This window comes from Ruditapes philippinarum, unplaced genomic scaffold, assembly GCF_026571515.1.
Source record: "Ruditapes philippinarum isolate M1 unplaced genomic scaffold, ASM2657151v2 ctg6773_1_1_1_1, whole genome shotgun sequence".
In the NCBI taxonomy this organism is placed as follows: Eukaryota; Metazoa; Mollusca; class Bivalvia; order Venerida; family Veneridae; genus Ruditapes; species Ruditapes philippinarum.
Genome location: NW_026860543.1, coordinates 66388 through 78415, shown reverse-complemented (window position 1 = coordinate 78415; position 12028 = coordinate 66388). Strand labels below are relative to the sequence as shown.

The 12028-nt window shown below is 35.6% G+C and overlaps 1 protein-coding gene across 1 annotated transcript; it reads left to right on the top strand.

Annotated features, from left to right (window-relative positions):
- Positions 1–3448: 3448 nt before the first annotated feature.
- LOC132760537 (POU domain, class 6, transcription factor 1-like) lies at positions 3449–11384 on the top strand. The gene is made up of 4 exons (XM_060752524.1): positions 3449–3466; positions 3529–3913; positions 8515–8637; positions 10394–11384. The coding sequence occupies exons 1-4, from the start codon at positions 3449–3451 to the stop codon at positions 10954–10956; spliced, it is 1089 nt and encodes a 362-aa protein (XP_060608507.1). The 3' UTR covers positions 10957–11384.
- The last annotated feature ends 644 nt before the right edge of the window (positions 11385–12028 follow it).

Genomic DNA, 12028 nt, shown 5'->3' with positions numbered 1-12028 from the left:
GATTGAACACATAACATTGAATACATGTATATTCGACATTCCTATTTCAAAATAATGTTTTATTTTGACATGCCCAAAGTTAGTTTTCCACCATAAAGGAAAGACAGCTTAATCGCATCTAGTTTTAAGTCATTTTCACATACATTTAAGAAGGCATTCATTACTGTAAACGAAAGTACATTGTAATTTTGTCCAATATTTTTACATGATTTATTTACGATGTATTCATGTATTTCCATTGGATGTAACGGTTTCACCATAAAGACCATCTAGGTTTGTTGCCTTCTTGACACATAAGATAACTAGCACCATAATTTGTCACCTTAGTGCAGTTGCAGGTTAACTCCTATTTAATTTAGCAAGAGTTATCCTGTTACTGCACTGAGGTGAGAATATCTTAATTAATGATGAGCTAAGGTGTTCTTTTTTTTCAAGAAAAAGTGTTTGTCAAATATAAACATTTAGTATTAGCTTGTCTGTTTTTGAAGAAAAATTTGAGGTATTTTGATCACTGGGCGGTGGATGTCATTGTTGTTGTGCAAAAACTTTAATGTAGCCAATGACTCATTACACTTTTAATGACATCAATACAAACACACTTCATATCACTTTATAATTCATGTAAGCCACATCACGACAAAACCAACATAGTGGGTTTGCGACCAGCATGGATCCAGACCAGCCTGCGCATCCGTGCAGTCTGATCAGGATCCATGCTGTTCGCTTACAAACCCTTTAACAAGTAGAGAAACTGATAGCGAACAGCATGGACACTTCATATCACTTTATAATTCATGTAGTGGCAAGAGGTAGTTGTCAAAGAAGGGACACTAGTCTGAAACCATTTTTTATTGGAGTAATGCTACTTTTCTTTCTAGTATTTTAAGGTTAAGTGTATGATTGATAATATGTTTGTGTTCTGTTTCTAGCTGGAGGTCAAATGGTGTCAGTTAGCAGTCTGCTTGCTGCTCAGAGATCACTTCAACAAGGAAACCAGCCAAGAGGGACTGCTGCCTTTAAAATTCAAGGTACATGAAACGTTGCAATGATTTTACTCTAACCGTTTCAGTCTGACTAATATGTAATCCCATTATCCCTTCCTTTACTTTCTTCCCCTTACCCGACAAACATACATAAAATAGATGGTTTAAAATAAAATACACTCAAACAAGTCAAGCAACAGCTGTTTACACGTCTCATTATAAAATATGTTTACCAATAAGGAAAAGATTGTTATATTTGTATAAATATGTAAATATTAAATATGGATGAATAATGGGTAATAATGGGCAATTAATCACTGATTGAAATTTATTTGTCATATAAATTATGCTGAAGGTTTTTGTGTGTGCATGCTTATTTTTATTGTCTCTCACATTCAATATTTATAACTTGCCTACTTAGTAGAATTGATCATGATACTTAACTTGATAATAATGCTTCACTGATATAGACATGCTGTCAGGAAGGGGTTTTTTTTGTACATGACTATAATGAGAAGATGTTCTACTTGTACAGATCTCCTTATCACTATTGCACCTTTTTTACTGACCTCATTGACAAATTGCTTAAAAACATTACACACTTGCCAATGACCACTTCTTCCTCTTGTAAGAAAGAGTACATAATTTTGTTATGTATGTTCATAGTAGAATAATTCCTTTTTTTCTCAATGGTGCATGATGTGTGAAAATAGGAGTAGTTTTGTGATAGCATGATGACAAGTGTGCTTCATTTTAAATAAAATTCCTTTAAACAACATATCCTTAACCGCATGGTAGATTTTGACCAAACTTCATGGGAACGATCTCTTGGTCAGGCTAGACTACTGTCTTGAAATAAAAGTTTTCTTCAGAGACTGTAATGCCCAGAGACAAATTGTAATTCTATGAATGGCATTGAAGAGTTATGACCTCTTCTAGCAATGGATCTCAAGTGAATGACCACTGTTTTGTTTTCTTTTGCTAAATTTGGCATGTATTTTTCAGGTGGAAACGTTTTGCAACAAGTATCACCGGGCAAACCTGTCCAGTTACAAGAAAACCATTAGGCTCATGCTAAAGGTCAAATCTTACAGCTTGCAGGTAAAAGGTCAGCAAGCACTAGGAGTGATACAGACACCACAGGGAACTATTAATATTATTCCTCAAGGAGCTGCCCAGGGAGGTGTGGTCACTATATCACAGTCTAAGCAACCTGGTTTGTATACTTTTGACTGAAGCAAAAAAGAAAAATATATATTTTTACTGAATCTTAACCATTTACACGTTTGAAGTTAGTTTTACCAGCCCGTATGATCTTATTTCACCTTAAAGGGACTCCACCAAGGTTTTTTGAAATGACAGGACTGGAAATAATTTTTCAAGATTAATGTTACGTTTGATGTAGGCCAAGACCAATTACTTGTGTGCAAAATTTCAGTTCATTCACTCACTCAATTTTTTAAAGGCACTCAACTTAGGTCCAAAAGACTAAAAACATAAAATTTGAATTTGTTACATAGACCAGCACTTAAAACAGTCAGATATACAAAAGATAATTGAAGACTGTTTGATGGAATAATTATTCTAATCATATCAAATGACCAAAAATTGACAAGTGTTACAATACTTATTTAGAATAAATAGTCCACCATATGGTTTTTAACATATATTTTTATTGTCTTTTGTATATCCGCCTGCTCATTTACAATAAATATAACCCTTCTGGCTGTTTAAATTAACAATAATGCTTCGGGACGCTTCAGGACGCTTCGGGACGCTAAAATCCTTCGGGACGCTTTTTAGTGAGACCCCGTTTAATGCCGATAAAGCTGCATGTCATCTATCTACGAAATTCAATATTTATGTTTAGTCTTATAGACCTCAGTGAGAGCTGGCCTTAGCGAACAGTCATGATAGATACCCATATGACAAAATCCTCGAATTAAAAACTGTGTAAGAGTTTGAAAGTGTGTCAAATTGTCGATACCAGCTTCGCGACGACATCAGTTTTATTGGCAATTCCAGTGTATAATTCTCAATCAAATTGATCATTTTGGTCTCCATTTGTTCTGCAAAGAATTGGAAGGGTATATTAATTATGGATAAATCCTAACTCTTAAAAATAACTTTTACACTCTCAATGTGTAAAAACGTACGCATTGTTTATTAATTTTATTGACTTGGTTTAATTGTGCACAGCGAGAACGCCATTATCTGCCTTGCCTATTCTTCTCTTCAGGTAAATACAGTTTCATATTAACTTTTCTAAAAAGAAATCAGCCATCCAGACTAGCTACGGAACATCGGTGGCTTTACTCCGGCTGTCCGCGTTTGTGCCTGAAATAGTAGCACGGTAGAGGCAGCCTGAGGGCTCTCCCTACCACCTAGTAAAGCATGGAACGTCGCGAATGACCTATTACTGATGTCCTGCTGACGTAAAAAACCCAAACAAAAAAATAATTAAAATGGCATCAGCCCAAAAGGTAAATTATTGGCAGATTACTGTTGATGTTCACATTAACTTTATGTTTTGTCTAGGCAGTAGCAGCAAAGTAGTCAGTACTGGTTCACCTGCTACTGTGACGAGCTATCAGCCAATCAGCCTGTTCACAAGGATGCATGTAGGCACAAGTGCTCAGTCCAATCAGCTGTTTCGCAGGGTGCGTTAGGACAAGTGCTCAGCCAATCAGCTGTTTCACAAGGTGCATTAGGACAAGTGCTCAGCCAATCAGCTGTTTCGCAGGGTGCATTAGGACAAGTACTCAGCCAATCAGCTGTTTCGCAGGGTGCATTAGGACAAGTGCTCAGCCAATCAGCTGTTTCCCATGGAGCATTAGGGCAAGTGCTCAGCCAGTCAAAAGCAACTAATCCTGGTGGGGTAATGGTGACACAGCTTACGTCTGGTGGAAGTATCACTCTAAGACCTACAGGTATGGTACACAACTTTTACTGTCATGATCATTATTAAATTTTCACTGTGGACGGGACTACTCATTGTTTTCTCGTCTTTTTCGAAGTAAAAGTCAAGCTGTTATGATTGCTGCAGCGTTGTGATCAATGTAATGTCATACAAAAACTTTATTGTAGGCCATTACTCAAACAATTTATAGAGTTATATCAGTATGAAACTAGGAATGCTTGCTAATCATGACTAGAAAAAGTTGTAAGAACAAGGGGGCTTTATTTTCTGAAGTATATTTTTGAAGTTATGGCCCTTTTTAAACTTGGCATTTTTCCCTTTTTAGCTCGACTTTTTATGAAACAGGGGAGCTATCCTACTCGCCCCGGCGTCGGCGTTAGCGTTAGCGTTAGCGTTGGCGTCACACCCTTGGTTAAAGTTTTTCGTTTACCACCCCACTTTATTTCAGAAGTATTAAGCAAGTATGGCTTTGAAACTTACCATACTTGTTCACCATCATAACCTCCTATCTACAGACAAGAGTACATAACTCTGTCAAGGTTTTTTGACAGAATTATGGCCCTTTTTTGACTTAGAAAGTGTATTGAGCTTGGTTAAGTTTTTTGTACCACCTCACTTTATTTTCAAAACCATTGGAGGTATTGCTTTGAAACTGACCCATACTTGTTTTACCCATCACGACCTTCATCAACAGACAAGAGGACATAACTCTGTCAAGGTTTTTGACAGAAAATTATGCCCCTTTTTGACTAGAAAAATACATTGAATATGGGTAAATCCACTTATTGCACTTCAACCCTTTGAGATTTGCTTTGAAACTTTTAAGCCCCGTGCACCCTATTTCACATCATTACCCCCATCTGTACGCAAGAGAAGGTAACTCTGTCAAGGATTTGTTTTAAAAATTAAGGCCTTTTACTCGACTTAGAATCTTGGTTAAGTTTTTTGTACCACCTCCACTTTATTTCAAAACCATTGGAGGTATTGCTTTGAAACTGACCATACTTGTTTACCATCAGGCGACCTTCATCAACAGACAAGAGGACATAACTCTGTCAAGGTTTTTGACAGAATTATGCCCCTTTTTGACTTAGAAAATACATTGAATATGGGTAAAATCCACTTATTGCCCCTTAACCCTTGAGATATTGCTTTGAAACTTTTAATGCTATTTCACATCATCATTACCCCCTATCTGTACGCAAGAGAAGGTAACTCTGTCAAGGATTTGTTTTTAAAAATTAAGGCCTTTTTATTCGACTTAGAATCTGTGGTTTAAGTTTTTCAGTACCAGTCCACTTTTTCGACTGAACTGTTTGAGATATTAATTTGAAAGTTGGAATACTTGTTTACAATCATTGATTCCCAAACATGTCCAGGAGAAGGTAATTCTGTCAAAGATTTATTTGAATTTATGGCCCTTAACTGTCAATGTTTGTATTATACGGCAAGCACTAAAAAAAGTCGAGCGCGCTGTCTTTACGGACAGCTCTTGTTTTAATTGGACCCTTATTAACATTGGCCTATTAACCCTTTTCCCTCAATGAGCATATTGTGAAAAATGGCCGTTGTTCATATTTGGCATTTCATGATCCACTTTTAACCTTAGACTTGTTTTGTCTGAGTCTATGCCCCTGTATTAAACAGACGAATTTTTGTGATCAAAAATCCCTGTTTTATTAGAGTACATTTCAAACGAGTTTTAACAGATATCAACAATAATCTTGCTAATATCTCCATGCAAGGCACATCTTGAATGACAAAGGGCACTTATTCTGAAAGCTTATATTTTGGGACGTGAAGACCCTTTTTAATTTTTAGAATTTGTTCAAAATTTCTTAGTATCAGCAAAATGAATTCAAAACTTTTAAACAAGTATCAAACATGAAACATTAATACTTGAAATATCAGTTATAAGAGACAAGGGAACATACCCTGGAAGCAATACTTTTCAGAAGTTGTGCCCTCTCTTTTTAAAGTTTACTGATTTTATAAAAGTTGGTTATTCGTATAATGATTGCCCTTTAACACCACATGCAGTTGTATCCATCTTGTCTTTTATGATGTCAGTGAAAAACTTGATTCATATGATAGACATTGTAATATTTGTTAGGAGGGATATCAAAAGACAGCCGACCACTCATTATTTTCCACCAATTAACTGTAGATTGGCTACTTAAAGCGGTATTCTGCAGCACCCTACACTGCATTAACCCTCCTAACTGAAGAGTATTCAAATAGGCTAAGCATTACTGTTAACTACATTGACAAACTGAGGGCCATCGGGTTCAATCCCCAGAAGCGGTCAACTTTTTTTGTCTTTTCTTTTTTTTCTTTTAACACTTATTTATGTACTCTCTCATGTCCCATATGGAAAGAAAAAAGTGGTTTAATTTTTGAATTTTAGTAATTTTCTATATAGGTCTATTTATTTTGGCTACAAGTATGCTAAATCTAGTAATAAATATGGTACCTGATATTTTCAAAGTGTAATATAATCAAAACTAGACGGTAAAAGTATTTTCATATTTTTACAAGATCAACCAATATTACTTCTTTAAAAGTTTTAGGGAAACTTTGAAAACAGGCACTCATTTGGGGTAAATTTTAAGAAACTTTTCATTCGAATTAGGCTCACCTAAGCTAGAAAAATGGTCAGACATGTGGTAAAAATGGGTGGGCACGGGCATAGGGTAACATTTTTATTACAGATTTCATCCTAAATTTTAAGTAGAAACCATAATTTTTTGCTTATGTGGATTGTTAGCTGAATGGTACTATTTGTTTCTTACCAAAAACATTCATGGGAAACATTTTTTCATTAGAATGTTATTGCAGATATTTAAAGGTTTCCTCATTTCTAAAAAAAGGCCCTCATAACAACCTAGCTTGAGTTCAGAAAAGTGGCCATAACTTGATTTCCGTACGGTAAACTTTGTTTAAATTTTGCATACAGGTGTACTTTAAGGTATACATCTGACCTATGATGTCAATTCTTTAGTTCCTAATAGTGCCCATTAGGGTCCTAATACCTTAATGTTATCATTTTCTATTCAAAATATCAAAGTGTATTAACAGGTAGCTCATAATATAAAGTAGAACAAATTCATTACATAAATATATAAGTGATTAAAAGATCTTTGCTATTTATTTCATTGTGCCCCCATTAGGGTCCTAATACCTTAATGTTATCATTTTCTATTCAAAATATCAAAGTGTATTAACAGGTAGCTCATAATATAAAGTAGAACAAATTCATTACATAAATATATAAGTGATTAAAAGATCTTTGCTATTTATTTCATTGTGCCCCCACGTTAGTGGTGGGCATTTAGATTTACCCTTGTCCGTCCGTCCTTCCATCCTTCCGTCCGTTTGTCCGTCCGTTCACTTTTGTGTCGCACGTAACTCAAAAAGTATTTGACCTAGAGTCATGAAACTTTACAGGAATGTTGATCAGCTTGTGTAGTTGTGCACCTGGGTATTTTTATCTGGATATTTTTAGTATTTTCAGAGTTATTGCCCTTGACTTAGTTAAATTTTGCAATTTTCAACTTGTGTCGCATGTAACTCAAAAAGTATTTGACCTAGAGTCATGAAACTTTACAGGAATGTTGATCAGCATGTGTAGTTGTGCACCTGGGTATTTTCGTCTGGATATTTTTAGTATTTTCAGAGTTATTGCCCTTGACTTAGTAAAATTTTGCAATTTTCAACTTGTGTCGCACATAACTCAAAAAGTATTTGACCTAGAGTCATGAAACTTTACAGGCATGTTGATCAGCATGTGTAGTTGTGCACCTGGGTATTTTCGTCTGGATATTTTTAGTATTTTCAGAGTTATTGCCCTTGATTTAGTAAAATTTTGCAATTTTCGACTTGTGTCGCACGTAACTCAAAAAGAATTTAACCTAGAGTCATGAAACTTTACAGGAATGTTGATCAGCATGTGTAGTTGTGCACCTGGGTATTTTCGTGTGGATATTCTTAGTATTTTCAGAGTTATTGCCCTTGACTTAGTAAAATTTTGCAATTTTCAACTTGTGTCGCACGTAACTCAAAAAGTATTTGACCTACGTAACTCAAAAAGTATTTGACCTAGAGTCATGAAACTTTACAGGAATGTTGATCAGCATGTGTAGTTGTGCACCTGGGTATTTTCGTCTGGATATTTTTAGTATTTCCAGAGTTATTGCCCTTGAGTTTGTAAAATTTGGCAATTTTCAACATGTGTCGCTCGTAACTCAAAAAGTATTTGACCTAGAGTCATGAAACTTTACAGGAATATTGATCAGCATGTGCAGTTGTGCACCAGGTATTTCCGTTTGGATTTATTAAGTATTTTTAGAGTAATTGCCCTTCACTTAGTTTCTCAAAAAGGATTTGACATAGTTATTAAACCTTATGGGCAGGTTGCTCAGCATATTTTAGATTTGCACCTGGGGTTTCGCTTGTGGATTTATCCAGTATTTGTATATTTATTTCCCTTGACTTAGTAAAAAGATTGACAGAACAGTGGCGCGGTGGGGGCACCCGTGTCCTATGGACACATTTCTAGTTTTATTTTGTATCACTTTTCTGAGTAAACATTATTTATATTCCAATTTTCAGCCACTAAAAGCCATGGTAAAGTACTTACACATGGACAGGCAGGACTTGTTCCTGCACAGCTTATTTTACAGCAGCCTGGTGGTCTGAAAAATGTAGAGACTCAATCCACAACAGATACTGTAGGTAGGTGTAAGTATTATACAATGATGTACAATGCAAATGCATTTACATTGAAATATAATTATAATTATACAGGGATATAAAGTCAGTTTTCATTTACACTTTTTAACTTTAATACTAACAAAAGCTATTACATTGAAACTTAATATGTAGATGCACCGTGATGTGTTCTATCTGCCAGGCACATTTTCAAGTCAACGGTCAGGCTCTCTGAGACATAAGAAAACCCCACAAAACTGGTCATTAAAGCACATTGATCTAGGAGTTTCATACTTTCTATGTATATGCACTTTAATGATATCTACCTGCCACACCCATTTTCAGGTTAAAATGTCAAATGTCAAAACTACTGGGACCTAAAATAATAAAACTGGCCTTCATTGAAATGCAATGATCTAAAATCTAAGTACTTGTTATGTAGATGCATCTTAATGAGTCCTATGAACATACTTGTGTTTAGTCAAAATGACCTATGTTTTTACTTTTTGTAAAGGCGACATATAGGGGTCCCCTAAAACTTGTCCGGAGCATAACTCAGTCACTATAAGTCGGATTGACTTTAAACTTGGTATGCATGCTTCTTTCAATAACCCGAAGTGCAGTGCACAAGGACCGGTACTCTGCACTTCTTAATTTTTGAGTTATTGCCCTTTGTAAATTTTCATTCTTTAATTTTGTCCGGGCCATTTCTCTTTAACTATAAAAGCTATGGACTTGAAACTTCATAGGATGATAGATCTCATTAAGAAGAAGTGCAATGCACAATAACTGGCACTCAGCATTTCTTATTTTTTGAATTATTGCCCTTTGATAATTTTCATACTTTATTTTTGTCCGGGCCATTTCTCCGAAAGTATTGAAGCTATGGACTTGAAACTTCATAGGATGATAGATCTCATTAAAAAGAAGTGCAGTGCACAAACCGGTACTCTGCATTTCTTATTTTTTGAGTAATATCCCCTTTGTTAATTTTCATACTTTATTTTTGTCCAGGTCATTTCTACTCAAGTATGAAAGCTATGGACATGAAACTTTATAGGATGATAAATCTCATTAAGAAAAAGTGCAGTGTACAAGAACCGGTACTCTGCATTTCTTACTTTTGAGTTATTGCCCTTTATTAATTTTCATACTTTATTTTTGTCCAGGTCATTTCTCATAAATAATAAAAGATATGGACTTGAAACTTCATAGAATGATAGATCTTTTTGATAAGAAGTGCAGTGCACAGAAACTGCTGCTCCGCACCTATTATTTTTTGAGTTATTGCCCTTTGTTAATTTTCATATTTCATTTTTGTCCTGGCCATTTCTCCTAAACTACTAGTATATTGTTCACAAGGCGACACATCTGACTCGCGGAGTTCTAGTTAAAATGTTTTTGCTTATTGTCGGTTGCTTCAAGTTGAATATAAGTTTACATTTAAACAGGGTATGTGGGTGCATCTTGATGAGTCCTATATTTGGGTGAAAAGGTCAAAGGTCTAGGTCATTGGGACCATTAATTCCTATTATCTCTATATTTGCAATTTTCTGTTCTGTTCTGAAAATAGTGGACCAAGCTGGTCCTCTAAATCTCTTGTATAAAAGTCTCAATGTAACAAATCTTTTGTATAAAAGTGACAAATTTCCATGTTTATGCTAAATTTGAAATAATACATACCAGTGTGTTCAGATACAATAGCTTAGCACTGTAACTCTACTGAGATTTCTAGTTGATAAAATAAGGATAAAAGAGTAAAGAATCACTCATTTTCCAGTTTCAGGTGCAGTGGGTACCCCACAAAGTCCTAATCTTCAAATGGTTAGAACAGTTCTTTCACAACAAGCTGGACTTAAGGCAGGTCAAGCTACAATCTTAATTTCCCAGCCAGCTCTGCAGCAAGGGCAAGTGCTACCTCCTGGTCATATTGTTCAGAATTCTAGACCACAGGGAAAAACACCACAGCAAGGGAAGCCTGTATTTGCTCGAATAATTAATCCTGGATCTGTGAAGCTTGCCGGAGGAGTTCAGGGATTCTCAACACAAGGTCAGCTTATCCAAACAGTTGGTCCTACAGGACAGACAATTGCTGTGCAAAGTGATGCAGCCCTTAGACAAACACTGAGTAAACTTGTCACGGGTTCAAACTCTGGAAGCCCTGCTAATGTCATATTTACAACAGTTGGGTCGTCTATAACAGGTGTTACCCCTGGGAGTCCAGCAAATGTTATTCTTGGTTCCTCAGGGACATCTATCACAACAAGTCAACAAATTCTAGCAGCAGCTGCAGCAGGTAAAGCTGCCCAAATTAAAGAATTAGAAAAAGACAAGAAATCGTGAACTTCATTTACTTCTGATTATATATATTGCCATGTTCTATTCTGTCTTTAGTTAATTCCGATTTATCTGTCCTTAAGTGAATTAAATATCAAAGAATAAATACATTGTACATGTATTAGGCAGTTAGCTTGCAGTTAAGGGGCTTTTTAGACATGAATATCAAAATATAAATACATTGTACATGTATTAGGCAACTAGCTTGCAGATAAGGGACTTTTCAGACAGGAAAGATGACATGCAGGACTTAAAATGTACGATTATCGTGTGGTATAAAGCGTGTTTATCAATTATTACCTTTCAACATATTGATAAATTTGTAAGTACTTAGAACTGTAAAAATTAGTAAACTGTAGACATGTTATTATAAGAAAAGGAATAATAGCTGATGTATAGCTGAACTAAAAAATAAATGCTTTATTGAAACTTTATGCAATTTGTAATTATCTTTCCAATGAATGCCATAACGAGTTGTATCATATAATAAATTGTAAGTAGGACACAGTTTACTAAATAGCCATCTGTCTGTTGGGTTTTTTAACCAGGTTTTCCGAAGGAAAAAACTGGTTATTAGATTGAGGTATGTCGGCGGGCGGATGGGCGGGCGGGCCGTCGTAAACAATTTCTTCTGTGCGCAACTCCTCCTACATTTCTCAACAGATTTTAACCAAACTTTCACAGAAGCTTTGTGGTCAAGTGCCCTGGCGCATATTGTCGGGGTTTTGCGATTAGATAATATTTGACCTGATTATGGCCCTTTGTTTTTTTCCTTATATAGGATAGTAAACAATTTCTTCTGTGCGTAACTCCTCCTACATTTCTCAACGGATTTTGACCAAACTTTCACAGAAGCTTTGTCATCAAGTGCCCTGGCGCATATTGTCGGGGTTTTGCGATAAGATAATATTTGACCTAATTATGGCCCTTTGTTTTTTTCCTTATATAGAATATATAGTGAACAATTTCTTCTGTGCGCAACTCCTCCTACATTTCTCAACGGATTTTGACCAAACTTTCTCAATAGCTTTGTCATCAAGTGCCCTGACACATATTGTCAGGGTTTTGCAATTGGTAT